This window comes from Canis lupus, chromosome 13, assembly GCF_048164855.1.
Source record: "Canis lupus baileyi chromosome 13, mCanLup2.hap1, whole genome shotgun sequence".
In the NCBI taxonomy this organism is placed as follows: domain Eukaryota; kingdom Metazoa; phylum Chordata; class Mammalia; order Carnivora; family Canidae; genus Canis; species Canis lupus.
This window is the reverse complement of record NC_132850.1, coordinates 15,125,139-15,140,327: the sequence shown is the minus strand read 5'-3', so window position 1 is coordinate 15,140,327 and position 15,189 is coordinate 15,125,139. Positions and strand designations below refer to the sequence as shown.

General features: G+C 47.8%; 1 protein-coding gene across 9 annotated transcripts in view; it reads right to left on the bottom strand.

Moving 5' to 3' along the window:
• Positions 1–277: 277 nt before the first annotated feature.
• MKNK1 (MAPK interacting serine/threonine kinase 1) overlaps positions 278–15,189 on the bottom strand; it is a 41,255-nt gene continuing 26,343 nt past the window's right edge. For all 9 annotated transcript variants that reach the window (XM_072772283.1, XM_072772287.1, XM_072772289.1 and 6 more), the window contains 7 exons: positions 13,900–14,004; positions 10,286–10,341; positions 6,673–6,768; positions 4,766–4,960; positions 3,981–4,145; positions 2,701–2,744; positions 278–1,607 (listed from right to left, as the gene is read on the bottom strand). In XM_072772283.1, coding sequence (XP_072628384.1) covers positions 1,373–1,607; positions 2,701–2,744; positions 3,981–4,145; positions 4,766–4,960; positions 6,673–6,768; positions 10,286–10,341; positions 13,900–14,004 — 896 coding nt within the window. In that variant the 3' untranslated portion in view covers positions 278–1,372. The remainder of the gene's footprint in view (positions 1,608–2,700; positions 2,745–3,980; positions 4,146–4,765; positions 4,961–6,672; positions 6,769–10,285; positions 10,342–13,899; positions 14,005–15,189) is intronic.

Sequence of the window (15,189 nt, the reverse complement as noted above, 5' to 3'; positions counted from 1 at the left end):
ACCTCTTCCACCTGATGGGGAGACCCTACAGGCTACAGGATAGGGGCTGTTTCTTACTCCTCTCTGACAAGTGTTGACGAACGTCATTTTCTCACCTAAAAGAAGAAGAGCAATGATATCTCCTCCACCTTGTTTTGTGGATCCAATGAGAGGCTAGATTTAGAGGTCCCAACTAGGGGCACCTTCTCCCCACTGGGCTGGACTCGGCCCCTCTCCAGAAGGCCTGTCTCCCTCTCAGGTTCACAGGTGAATAAAGGACCACCCAGAAGGCCACAGCTAGAATTTAAAACAGTTTTATTAAAACAAGCACATTGTATAAATAGCATTGTGGTGGTGTGTGTCTGACCTGTACAAACCCATTTTCTTTAGGCAGCTGAGCAGCTCGGCTTCTCCGAGGCCAGATGCGCCTTCATGCTCTCCGGCAGCAGCCAGCCCATTGCTGGAACCAGGGCTGCTGGCGATCTGGTGCCACATCGGGCACAGAGTCCCTTCTAACTGCCCGGGACTGGTGCTGCCCTCCAGCAGACACAGCCTTGAAGTCACTCGTCATCTTAACAGCTTAAAACTGGTTAGAATAATAAGAAACAGTTGAATAAAATCTTTCACATGCTTGGACATTCAAGGAAGAGCAAATCATTACATGCTCTGGAAAATCCGGCTTGCAGTGGAGTTTTAAAGTTCCATCTTTGCTGAAAGTGCATGGTTAAAAAGAACACTTAAAAAAAAAAAAAAAAAAACGAAATAATACGGACTTCAGCAGCAATCCCAAACAAGGAAGAGGATGATAAATGAGGGACACATTTTGGTCCCGGCAAAGAAAGATTATGTGCTTCTCCCGCGCTACAGACTGGAAGACTGATCTGGCCTCCTGAACGTGGAAGGCTCCCTGCCCTTTCCTGAATTGAGGGGATGGCTTTGCTTAGCCAAGGGGAGGACATCCGGAGGACAGAGGAAGGACCAGTGTTGGGGGTGTGTGTGTGTGACAGTGCAGAGAGGAAAGAGCCTCTGTCAGCTGCCGCTTCTCAAGGCTGGCTCCCTGAAGGCTGCAGCCCCAGCCACCACTGCGCCAGCAGCCCAGCAGTGCAGGCTGGATCCTGGATCTGCAGGCGGGTGAGCAGGTGGGCAGGAGCCCAGCAGAGAGATGTCCCTGCCGCAGGCGATTATGCAAAGTGACAAGTGATTGCTTTCCTTTTCAAAGACAACCCCTTTGGATAGAGCTTTCTCCTGGAGGGCTCCAGGGAAATAGGGGGTTGGGTGGGAATCTCAGGGCCTTCTCCAGGATGGGGCTATGGAGCAGCTTCTTCTGCTTGCCCTGCGGACTTTGGCGGGGCCTACGCAGGCTGAGGTCCCGGAAGTCGTGGCCAGGAGTGGGTCAGAGTGCGGCGGGAGTTGGGCACGGTTCCGGGTCGCTGCTGCGGCCTGCCTGGGCCAGGGCCCTTCGACGGGCCAGGCGTGACTTGCAGGGAGGGGAAAGCCTCACAGAGCAGAGGCCCCCGGCCAGGGACTCGGATGACTGTGCCAGCTCGTCTTCCTCACGCTGAGAAAGCTGGCGGTTAAGGGCGATGGCCTCAGCTGCGAAGAGTGTCAGGTCCATCGTGCTGCTATTTCTACAGGGGAGGACAGCACAGAGCAGAGGGGAGTGGGGCTCGGCACCCTGGCCCGCCAGTGCCCAGAATCCCCCCTCCCCAGGCTTTTTCTGGGCCGCTTCCTCACCAAAGTCCTTCTTGCCTGGGTTTGAAATCTGATTTCACTGAGGCTGGAATGGCTCTGAGCCTCACCTATAGTCCTTGGACTTGGGAGTTGGGACAAATGCCCCCTTCCATTCAGAGCGCCCTCCTCCATGCTCCCACGCTCTGCACCCAGCTCCCCCAGAGGAAGGGCCTGGCACGTAACAGGTGCACCCATGTACCGGGCAGCGGCATTCTGGCTCACATCAGTGGAGAATACAGGGATGCAAGACTTCCCTGTGCAACTCCCAGCAACCGGTCCTGAGGTTGCTTCCTGGAGGGGTGCCCATGGTGTGGTAGCCTTGGGAACAGAGCAGTGTTCACTAGAAACCTGGTCTTGTGTTAAAAGGCATTAGAGTCAAAGATCTAGGTTCAAAGTCCAACTCCCAAGGCAACTGTGTGGCCCTGAGTATCAAGTTACCTCAATCTCCCTATTCTTGGTTTTCTCATCCACAAAATGGAGTAACTGGGGCACCTCTCTTTTAAATTTATCATAAAGATTATGAAAAGAATCTCTGTAGAGCCCTTAGCACCATTTCTGGCATGCACCAGTCTAGTGGTGATGTGACAACTGGTCCAACTGCCTCGCAGCGCCCTCTCCTGCTACATTCACCAACCTGCAGCAGCAGAAGGAAACCTTGGGGTGAATCACCTACAGATAGGGTTGTTGGGCTATAAATGGTGATTTTTAGTTAGATGCCAGTGGATATGGAAAGAGTTTTTTCTCCTGCAAACAGTACCCAAGGTGCTTGAAGGAGCTGGAGGGCAGGGGAGGCCGTCAGGTGGTGGAAGAGAAGAGGGGAAAGCGAGGAGGAGACACGCAGAGAAGGCAGGTGGGGAAGCCCCTTCAGGAGGTCGACACCTGAGCCTAGAGCTAGGCTCCCCGTCCCACCTCCACCCCAACGTGGCTGACAGTTTGAGGGAAAGTCAAAGCCAAAGAAAGAAGGGCATCAGGTGTGGTTGGAGCATTTACCTCTGGAGGACTTGTGGCGTGGGGAGTCCTCTTTCTGGAGCTTGCTGGAATGGGAAGGATAGACGTGGGGGTAAGCACTGCTCCCTCCTTCAAGAGCTGCCCAACCCACACCAGTGCAGAGGCTACTAGCGGCTCCTGGCCCAGTACAGAGACTCGGCCAAGCGTGCCTGCAGGGTCAGACCTTCCAAGGACAGAGCAAGAGAGGACAACTTGAACCCAGCTGACTCTGCATGGAGACGCATCCCTTTGCCTGGCAGAGTCCTCTGTCCTCCAAGACCCAGCTCGAGGGTCACTTCACTCTCCCACTCCAGCCGCCTCCCGACCTCCATCCAAGCAGTGGGGAAGCCTCGTCCTTTTGTGCCCCTGGCACTTTCGATAAGCATTTGCTACACTGTTCCATCATTTATTCCCTTGTCCCCCTCTCCCCACCAAGACAAGAAGACAGGGATTGGGTCTTACTCATCCCAGTCTCGCCAGAGTTGGGCAATGGGTAGGTGCTCAGTAAAGACAGCAATTCTTGAGTGGCTGGGAATTAGTCACTCAGAGGTTCTTATGTTGGGTCCCCTCCCCCCCCATAACAAGCTGGCAAAGCTTGCTTCCTTCTCCTGGAAGGGCCAGTGAGGCTGGCCAGGGCCTGGCAGCCCAATGACACAGCGAATCACAGAGGCCTGGCTGACCCCTCAGAGGGGCAGAAGTCAGTACCTGACTCACTGAGGAGGATGGTTAAAAATGTTTTCTGGTAAAGACTTGGATCCTTCGTTTGGGGGAAATACCACCATTTCCCTTTTAGGCAAGCTGCACCCAAGGACCACGAGGAGAATCTACGTGCCTCCAATGTATCCTCACTGTAAGCAGGGAAGCAAGGCCCTGCTTCTGGGCGTTCTTAGCTGATGATACGTCTGTATAAGGGGAGGGTGCCACAGGCCCCCAGCACCAATACCAGGCTGCTTCCCAGACTGTGTGCCTCCGAGAATGGCAGGATGCATGTGCCAAATCCCCCAGAGGCCTCTGTTCATTCCTGAGAGGCAAGGGTCAGTTAGGAGCCTAGTCTGAGGCCAAGGTCAGAGCCAAGTCTATGACTGGTTAAGGGGCTCCTTCTGGGGCAACATCAGTGGCCAGTTCACTCTACGTGCACAAGGACTGAAGCTGCCATATGGTTTCCCTCTGGCTCAGGTCAGCACCTGGGCTGCCATCCAGCACTTGCTACTACTATAAAAGCTTCCTCATGGCCAGGCCACAGGCCTGAGGAGATGGGATGCCGCCCCTCCCAGATTACTCACCCCCTGCACCCACGGATGCTGCAGGACTTGGGCAGCACTCAGTCTCTGCTTGGCATCTCGAACCAGGAGCTTGGAGATGAGATCTTTGGCTTCGGGGGAGATGTGTGCCCAGTCCTTGTCAGGAAACTCATACTTGCCTTCCTGGATGCTCTCAAATAGCTTGTTCTAGGTAAAGAAGATTCCTCTTGAGGCCACCCTGCCAGGGAACAAGCAGGATGTGCCTGCCATTGATTTGGTCACCCTGGGTCACATCAGCCTCTGCTGAAGCTGCAGCTCATGGCTTCAGGATGCCAGAGGCTAGGGCCTTCCCCTGATCCCTACTTCCTGCTGTCATCAGACCACACACAGAATGCCCCTTGCAGGCAGGGGTGGCTAGGCCACTTGGAGGGCTGGGTGGGTATGCCAACTAGGGAACACAGCTGAAATTCCTTGGCCCTTCATATGTGGCCCTCACAAATGAACTATGTGGCCCTCACAAACTATCAGGTCTCGGCTACCCCCAGCACCAACCTTATACTTACACTCTTTTTCCCCACATGCTTGCAGCTGTCTCATACCCTCATGAAGACTCAGCTCAGGTCTGTTCCCCTCTAGCAACTCTCCCTTGAATGCCCAACTGGGCTAAGTGTCTGACTATCTCTCTCTCATCCTACTGTTGGCCCTTGGGCAGAAGGGGAAAGGGCATTAGAGACCTCCTTCTAGAGCAGAAACCACCTCTAGCCCAGTCCCATTGGGCATCCCATAACCACATTGACCACCCCCAGCAAGGCTGGTCCTGTGCTCACCTGGCACACCCTGCAGACTTCTCCCCGGTCCCAGCCACAGTCGGTCCCACAGTGACCTACAAAGGGGGGGTAGCCGCTCAGCATGATGTAGAGGACCACGCCCAGGCTCCACAGGTCACAGCGCTTGTCGTAAAAGGTGGCCTCATCCCTGAAGACCTCCACCACCTCTGGAGCCATGTACTCTGCAGAGCCACACTGTGGAGGCCAAAGTTGAGGAGGGGAAACAGCAGAGAAGGGAGAGGTTTAGTCACAGGGAGAGGAGATGGTGAAGAGTAGAAGGTAATGGAACTTGAGCAGGAGGCTAGGCTGCAGAGCAGGGAGTTGTCAGGACAGCCAGCCAGGGCTCACCTGATACCACCAAGGCACTTAGAAAAGCTGGGCCGACTGAGCATTTGTAAATGGAGTGAGTCCTAGCATTCCCCATGATCCACAAGACCAGTTCCAGGTCACCTTCCTATCATTCCAGGTCCTATTCTGATAGGCAGAGGCCCCTGGTCAAGAAGCTGCAGGAATCTCTACCTCAGCTCTCTGCAGACACTTAATATACAGATACTTCAACATACCAGGGGCACGGTTTTGGGAAGGCATCTGTGGACACTCAATCCCATAAAGCAAGGAGGTTTTTCTTGTTTTTGTTTTTGTTTTTGCTGTTGTTTTTCAATTTTAAGTAGGGTCCATGCCCAGGATGGAGCTTGAATTCATGACTCTGAGATCAAGATCTGAGTGGAGATCAAGAGTCGGATGTTTAACTGACTGAACCACCAGGTTCCCCCAATAAAACAAGTTCTTAAAGTTAAGTCCTGCCAAGCTTCTCTTCCAGCTTACACCAAGGAGGTAAGAGAATTTAGGATTAAGATCCCATCAAAGCTGGGAGAGCTCTTAGAACAAATCCAATCTCCCTGCTTCTCCCATTTATAGATGAGAAAACAATGGTTAGATTGGGGTAAGGATATGGTTCAAGCACATCAGTGGTAAATCCAGTATAAGAATTTGGGATTCTTTCCTTTCTCCTTGCATAGAAAATGCTGATAAAAACAAAACAAATTCTTTTTGATCCCCTCTTCATTATTTCAGGCTTGCCAAGAGATACCTCCCTTGCCTTCAACACACACAACTAATTAGATGGGAAGATAGGAAGTAGAGAAAGGATATTTTCCACGTTATTGGCAATTAGAGTTAATGACTTTGAGAACAAGGTAGCTCAGTGTAGAAGCTAATACAGAAACATTTCTAATAATGTCAATTTTAATAAGACATGAGCATATTGAAATGCAGGTCTTAAAAAAGGTTATTAGGAAAATTCACTTATGAGGCATGAAAATCTCAAAAGATTCATAATAATTATAGTACATCGGGTATGTACAAGATACGTCTTAGGAAGAACAGCTCCTAGCTGCACATCTGGGCATGAAATGCGAAGTGAAGGAAGCAACAAGGTAACTTAGCCAAGTGATTCTACATGGAGAAAGCTGGGACCTCTCAGTTCTGGCCACAGAGAGACCACACTTTCCATCCTCCATCACAGGGGGGTGTGCTGAGATGCTGCCAGGGACAGAGCTATCATGTGCTCAGGTGCAAAGGGCTGGCGTGGGATAGTGTCTGTCTCTACCTGGGACAGGCGTCAGGGCCCAGTCTGTTCCCACAGATACAATTTGTCTCATCATTGGCAGAGGACCTGCCCCAAACTAAAAGCTCTCATGTCAATTTTGTTTGCAACTGAGCACTGACGGGATAGGGGTGGCTCACAAAGCAGTGGCCAAAGGACAACTCAGGCAGCTGGTAGTGAGGTAGAAACACTTGATTTTCCTTCCTTAGCCCTCTGTTCTGGACTCCACCTTTGGGCTGGGGGTACTTCAAATGTACAGGAGCCCTGAAGGAGGTGGTACAGGGTGCCCAGCCATACATACTGGAGTGGTCAGCTCCGGTGTGGTTATGGGGGTACAGGAGTTGTTCAGTTTCACCCCACTGCCCAAGTCAAAGTCACAGATTTTCACTGGAGACACCTGAAAACGAAGGAAAAAGCAAAGGTTACAAATATAAGAAGCCCAAGGGCATGAAGAGACCAATGTGACTGTGACACTCACCCTCCCTCACTCCTTCCCCCCGTGTGGAGGGTAGGGGCCTCTTACTCGCTGACTCTCACTCTTGCACACAACACACTCTGTCTGTCTCTTTCTCTCTCTGGCTGCCATGTCAAAGCCCTGCTTTATCTGTCACATCATGTTTACTCTCCTTGGGCTAACTAGAAATCACCTGAGGATTTATTGTAAGGTGTTCTTTGCCCCATATTCTTTTCTCACTTCCTAAGAGAAAGTGGGTGTGCTACGTGGTGTCAGACTACTGTGAACTTAGTAAAACAAGTAGCAAACCTATGGAACTCTTGCCCACAGATGACAGATGATGGTGTAGGTTGCAGAATCACAGAACTAAGTATGTATTCGTGAAAAGACTCCTTGTGACTCATTCAGTGGAGGGTACCACCTTAGGTGCCTTGGGGTGACCAGCTTGTCTTTGCTTGCTTGGGACTTTGTTGGCTGCAGTACTGAAAGTTGTGTATCCTGGGAAACCCCTCAGGCCTGAACCAACTGTGATGGCTGGTCACCCAAACTGGATGTTGCCCCTGAAACCACAGATAGCATGAGCCAACCAGGAGGACACTTCACGTGCATGCAGAACGGCACAGTGAGCCTCTCAAAAATGCGGGCTGTGGGCATCCCAGCTTAGCCACTGACCTTCAGAGGAAGCCAGCACAGTCTCTCAACTTCCCTTCCTCCCTCCCTTCCTTTCTTTCTTCTCCTCTCCCTTCCTCCTTCTTTTCTCTCTTGTACTCTTGTTTTCCCCCACTTAGCCTCTTTTTTTGTGATAAAATATGTATAACATAAAATAATCTGCTTCAGCCATTTTTAAATGTATAATACAGCAGCACTAATTATACTCACACTGTTCTGCAACCATCTCCAGTGTTAAGTTTCTAAAACTTTTCCATCATCCCAAACAAAACCATCAGTTATAAACTCCCCATTCCTCCCTTCTCTCTAGTAACATCCGATCTACTTTCCATCTGTATGAATTTGGCTACTTCAGGTATTTCATGTAAGTGGAATCACACGATACCTGTCTTTTTGTGTCTGGCTTATTCACTTAGCATACTGTTTCCAAGGTTTGTCCACAGTGTAGTGTGGATCGGAACTGAACAATATTCCATTGTACGGAGGGACCGCATTTTGTTTATCCATTTACCTGTTCATGGATACTTGGGTTGTTTCCAGCTTTTGGCTGTTGTGGCTAATGCTCCAATGAACACTAATGTTCAAGTTCAAGCCTCTGTGTTCAATTCTTTTGGATAAATACATAGGTGTGGAACTGCTGAGCAGTATGGCAACCCCGTGTTAAGCTTGGTGAGGAACTGCCACACTGCTTTCCACTGTGGCCGCGCCATTTTCTGTTCCCATCGGCAGTGTATGAGGGTTCCAATTTCTCTACAGCTTCATCAGCATTTGCTCTTCACTGTTTTTTCTTTTTTTTTTTTTTTAATTCTAACCATCCTAGTAGCTGTGAGGTGGTGTCTAATGGTGGCTTTTTTTTTTTTTTTTTTAAGATTTTATTTATTTGAGAGTGAGTGAGAGCATGAGCCAGGACAAGGGCAGAGGGAGAGGGAGAAACAGGCTCCCCGCTGAGCAGGGAGCCAGATGTTGGGGGATGGGGGAAGGAGATGATCCCAGAACCTTGGGAGCAGAAGGCAGATGTTTAACTGGCTGAGCCACCCAGGTGCCCCTAATGGTGGTTTTGATCAACATTTCCCTAATGACCAAGGATGTTGAGCATCTTTTCATATAACTGGCCCTCTGTATACTTTCTGGGGAGAAATATTTATTCAAGACCTTTGCCCATTTTTAAAATTGGGTTGTCTTTTCAGTGTTGAGTTTTAGAATTTCTTTATAGTTTGGATATTAAATCCTTATCAGATACATGCTTTGCAAATATTTTCTCCCATTCTGTGGCTTATCTTTTAGTTTTCTGGATAATGCCTTTTGATGCTCAGTCGCTCTTAGTTTTAGTTTTTCAATCACAGAAAAGGAGCAACAATCCTGAGCCACTAAGATCAAATGAGAGGACAAAAGCCATGAAAGCATGTTGTACCCAGAGGCAACAGAATAGGTCAGAGCGCCTGTGGAGTTCTGGGGTCATACTATCTTCGTTTTAATCTATACTCTACTACTTACCAGCTGGGTGACATTGGGCAGGCTTCTTAATCTACCTGCACTTCAGTTTCATCATCCATACAGTGAGGATAATAATAGTACTGACCTCATAAGATTTTATAAGTATTTAATAAAATATAAGTGCCTGGCACAATGTAAGCACTCAAGAACTATTAACTATGATTATTAACAATCATAATGATAACAGTTACAAATTATAAAGTCTTATGCCAGACCCACTGACAGGAAGTCACAAGACCTTATTTGAGCTAATGTATTACTACTCCCCACAAAAGAGTTATAAGCAGCAGCTTACACTCAACACATTCACTCGCAGCCATTCCTATTTATGGGCTATCCCTTAATTCAGCCCAACAATATGTGTTCATACATACGCACCCATATACATACACACAGAGCCATGAATATGTGCCAGCAGAACCACCAGGGCCTCAATCCCTTCACAGAAACACAGAATTTGTCAGATCCTGACACACTTATAGCAGTGCAAATGCTCCCATTTGCTGACACACTTATAGCTAGTGCAAATGCTTCCATTTGCTAGTACAAGTCTAAAATAGGTTGCATCTGTTCAATACCACATATACATGTTTGCTTTTTAATGGGCACTTTTGGAAATACAAATGGAAGCAGAAACCCTTTTCAGGAGCTTGCTTCCTAATTATTACTTTAAGTGGTGGGCACTAGCTGGCATATATACCATAGCATAAACATCCTTTGCTTCACGGAAGATTTGCTTCACGGAAGATTCAGTTGTTGTTTATGACACACCCACCGCTCTAAAGACAGGTGCACTAGTCTAGAAAACATTTTGTGCAGGTCTTATGTATTCTACAAATTCTCAGGCTTAAGCCAATCACACTATTGATAAAGAGCAAAGATGAGACAGGGATTAACCCGATTTGGAATGCAGAAACATGGGGCGTCTGAGTGGCTCAGTTGGTTAAGTGTCTGCCTTCAGCCCAGGTCATTATCCTGGAGTCCCAGGGAGTCCTGGGATTCAGCTCCCCATCAGGCTCCCTGCTCAGTGGGAAGTTTGCTTCTCCCTCCATCCCTCACACTGCTCATGCTCTCTTTCTCTTGCTCTCTCTCTCTAGTAAATAAAATCTTAAAAAAAAAAAAAAAGGAATGCAGAAACACTACACATTTGGTCTAACATTCTCATGTGTCCGTAATAATCAGTGCAGGTTGGTATCTGTGGCCGAGAAACTGCTAACGACCTAACTGAGAGTGGAGGTGGCTTCCCCACATCATGTAAACTTTGACACCGCCCCTTCCCCAAGTCAGCCCTATGTACCTTTTCTGGAGACTCACACAATATATTTTCTGGCTTCAGATCGCGGTGAGCGATGCCTGAAATGACGAAGAGCAAAGAAATGGTTAACATATGCACATAATTATCAAACATTCCACACACAATTAATTTTTTCCAAATGCTGTTGTTCACAGATTAATTCCCAATTATGGTACATTAAAAAATCAACGAGCTGCAGGAGGCAGAAGTAACCAGAGACAAACCAAAAGCACAGTTGATTCTGCAAGTTCTTTTGAACCCGAAGCTTTAGAAGTCTGGCAGGGATAAGAAGGGGGCTAAATGAATCCCAGCCAGCCTACCTCTCAGTACTGCAGTGACAACCAAGAATAAGAAGCCTAAAATGAAGCAGAGTCCTGCAAATGGCCAGGCTTGGAATAGCAATGCAGAAATAATTAGTGCCTTGTTTAAGAGCATCTCAGGGGGCTGAAGCTGCTCTATCTCATTTCTTCTGTGTGGCCAACTTATAAAAAAAAGATTCCATAGGTGGGACTCCCTGAATGTTCAGAGGACCAAGGGTTAGCTAACAAATCTTCCAAAGCTTGCCTGATCCCCTTCTCACCTGTTCTGCATGTCCAAGACAGTCCTGGCGGAAGCACAACAAAGACTGCTTTGATTCAAGGGGGCTGTTCTTAAGAGACACCTTCCCTGCATTTTGACTAGATCTCCTAAAGGAGCCAGCAGATAGCAGCTTACTCCATGAGTGGTTAAAAGCTGCTGACCTGGCTGACCTGGCCAACAAGGCACCGAGGCAGCAGTGGGGAAGGGGGAGGACCACCTTCTGAACACAGACAGAGACAGAAAACCAACTCATAGGGCCACGGTGGACACAGAAACTCCAACCGTCCTACCTCCTGCGGGATGTACGATGTATAGACAGAAGGGCTGGAAAGTGGAGCAAGAGCCAAACAGCTAATGTTCAGAGGATTCATGGAGTCATAGGGAAAAGCAGAATCTGCTTTTCCAAAACTCCCTTGATGACCAACTTCTCAGGCAGCCCTCCAATTCCCTGGTAGGAGGCAGAGGCCCAGCCCACCTGAGGTACTTCACCAGGGAGGGAAAACTTGAGCTCCAGCAGCTAAGTAACTTCATCAGTCACCTAATTGAATGAGAACCCAGAGCAACTCAGTCCAGGCTGTACAAATTGAGTCGGGCTACAGCTAGCTGCACTAAAAGTGAAAGATATTTTCCATTACACCAAGTGCTCCCACAGAAGGATCACAAGCCACACATGGAGACTTGCTCTCCAAATAGGTGCCTATGGCCCAGTCGTCCCGCAGCCTGAGAACTGAGCGCCATGCTGGAATAATGGGCCTGCCTCTGTGAGCACGCCAGCCATTGAGCTGCTCTGCTTCATTTCCCAGAGGTTAAGCTGCGGCGTGCCCAGTATTTAAAAGTGTGGAACTTGTTTCCGGGCTGACCCATTCCTGCCCAATTCATCTTCCCAGTGTGAAGTTATTTAGAAAACAGCCAAGTTCAGCCAGAAATTGTTTTTCATCCCAACTTCAAGTCACCTGGGCAACTGGCTGGCTAGATGTTAGCAAGCACTACAGAACTCCTAACACACACCAGCTCTGTTCCCTTTAGTGCCTTCTTCTAAAAATAAATAAATATATAAATATATAAAAAATAAAACTGCCTCTGCCCCGCCTCTAAGGTATGGGTCTTACAAAAAGTGTGACCCAGTTTTGCAATTTGCAGAGGCAGCTTGGGGAACAGTTGTAAATCTTTGTCAAGCAGGTGTTACCTACATGCATCCTGGCTTTCAGAAACAGAACCAGTGCTATTCATCATGCTGGGCCAAGTACAGACACCCGTTTTAGGAACTTTCATCACATGTGCAGGTCAGGCGCCAAACATGGGCACTGTCAGTGTGGAGACCTCCCTTCAGCCGCAGGAGGAAATGAGGTAAGACCAGTGAGGCTTAACTCCCTGCACACGTGCCCTCCTCCCAGTCTGCATTACACTGCTGGCACAAGGTAGGACATATGCCCAGCATGCCTACAAGTGTTCTTAGGCATTCACAACCTATGTGGCCAGCCAATATCCACCACAGTGAAGGGAGCAGAGCTAAGTCACCAATTATTCAATCCACCCCGACTCCTCATCCAGACAGAATCCTCTATTTACTTATTTATTTAAAAGACTTTATTTATTTGAGAGAGAGAGAGAGTGAGAGCAAGCACAAATGGGTGGAGGAGCAGAGGGAGTAGCAGGCTCCCCACTGAGCCAGGAGCCTGATACGGGGCTCCATTCCCAGGCCCTGGGATCATGACCTGAGCCAAAAGCAGACGCTTAACCAACTAAGCCACCTAGGTGCCCCAGAATACTTTATTTTAAGGTAATTAATATTAGGAATCAAAATGCTTTCTGTCAAGTGGGGGGGATTAGGATGGAGGAAAGAACAATATTGAAGAACTACTATGGGGCAGCCCTGGTGGCCCAGTGGTTTAGCGCCGCCTTCCGCCCAGGGCATGATCCTGGAGATCTGGGATCGAGTCCCACATCAGGCTCCATGCATGGAGCCTGTCTCTCTCTCATTCTGTGTCTCTAATAAATAAATAAAAAATCTTTAAAAATAACTATTATATTGAAAAACTACTATGTGCCAAGCACTAGGCCCCAATTATGTTATAGGTACACAATTCATACATAGGCTGTGTACAGGTTCCATAAGCGAGTGAGAACAGTGCCTAACGCTAACTATAGCAGTGGTGACTACTGCTGAGGATATAATTCTCTCTTCCCACCATGACTCTGCAGGTAGACATTATTACTGAGAGAGCATATAGCTCGTAAAAAGGTAACGCCAGAATTAGTTTTTCCATGGCACTGCTGTTAGGCATGTTTTAAAAATGTAATAGTCAAACACATTTATGGAAATACAAAAATACTTAATTTGTAAAAAGATTTAATTCACTATAAGAGTTCTTAAATAATCAGTTCTAGATAAGGGACTGTAAACTGAAGTGTAGTTTGAACAACAGCAACCCGCAATTTATCATCATAATGTTCAACAGATATCTCAAACTTAACCATCTTAAGAGAAAAATGCATTTTCTATTTATCGTGAACAGGACATAAAACTAGTTATAAACTACCATGCCGAGTTTGAAAAGAGAGATACAGGGGACATATTTCAAAAGGCTAGAAAGGGGGAGCCCAGGTGGCTCAGTTGGTTAAGTATCCGACTCTTGATATCAGCTCAGGTCTTGATCACAGGGTCCTGAGTTTAAAAAAAAAACTAGAAATAGTAACACCCAAATATTTACACTAGAATAGTATTATGATGCGGTTGTATCCTTCTGTCACAGGAAAAGGAGATCCTCCATACCCATACACTCATATATCTTATTCAACGTTAAGTTTACCTTTTCCTCCCTGTTCTTTCTCCTGTGTCCCTACGCTTAATAGTGCCACATCTGCCCACCATCCACATCGAAAGTCTAGTGCCATCCTGGCTTGCTCCCTCACCCTCATGGGTGGGGGTGCCAGCTGTACCAGCTCCTGGCCTAGTTCTCTGCCTGGCCTGCACCTCTCCCTCAGTCCCCAGAGACTGGCCGGTCCAACCCAATCACCGAGGCAAAGACTTGGTTCACCTTTGGTGTGCAGGAAGTCAAGGGCAGCGGCCACGTCCCGTACCACTCGGCTGGCTTCTCGCTCATTGAAGTGTTTCTGCTTCTGGATGTGGGCCAGGATGGAGCCTGGGGAACAGACAAGACACAGAAGTATGCCTTTTCGGGCCTTAGGAGTTTAACTTCTCAGAGGTCAAGTTGCCACAATTTTGGGGTGAGGATACAGCCTTATTCATCACTAAATGTCCAGCACCAAGTGTGGTACCTGGCACAGAGAAGGAGGTACCAGCGCAAAAATGGACTGAAGAGAATTGGGTTGCCATCTTCTGTACCTGCCCATGATGAGCACAGAAGGGAGAGACAACAACTATTTGCATGACCAAAAATATTAATGCCATTGGGGCAGATTTGGCTTCTGAAATAAGAAAGAACTAAAAGTGAATTCACATAAGGTTGGGGGACCTCTCCATAAGAACTTTTCCCCCTCTGCATTTGATATCAGATTCAAACAAGAGCACAAGCCTGCAAACAGAAATGCCCCAACCTTGCCAGTTATGTAAAGGTCTAGGAAGTCTAGTAAAAGGGGGAAAAGTGCTTTCCTTCTGAATTTCCTATTATTATTATTATTATTATTATTATTATTATTATTATTTTGTTGGCAATGGTTAACATTTAGTGGATAGTTACTGTGTGCCAAGCACTATGTAATAATAGTCTTCAGATAGACTGATTACCTTAGCCTCACCACAACTGTACAAAATGTACAAAATATGGCTATCCCCTTTTATAGATGGGGAACCTGAAGCCAAGAATGGCTAAGCAACTTGCTCAAGATGAAATACCAGTATGTGGAAGCATCAGGACTTAAGTCCAGTAAATGTGGCTGTAACACCTGTCCAGACTAGACTGTCCCTCAAATGGATATGTGGTCTAACTGCTGGGGTATGGGCTGCCCTGAGCCAACCGTAATCTCTTTACCTACTGCAGTGGGTCTGGCCTCAGTAGGGCTGCACTCTAAGCAATACATTTACAGATAACTCCTAGCATTTTATTTTACTTATTAAAGATTTTATTTATCTATTCAGGAGAGGCACACAGAGAGAGGCAGAGACATAGGCAGAGGGAGAAGCAGGCTCCCTGTGGGAAGCCTGATGTGGAACTCAACCCCAGGACCCTGGGATCATGACCTGAGCTGAATGCAGACATTCAATCACTGAGCCACCCAGCTGCCCATCTCCCAGCATTTTAAATGTAACATCTTGGTGTTGTTGGGCAGGGCAGGGGTGTGAACATATGGCACAGGCATGAGCACAT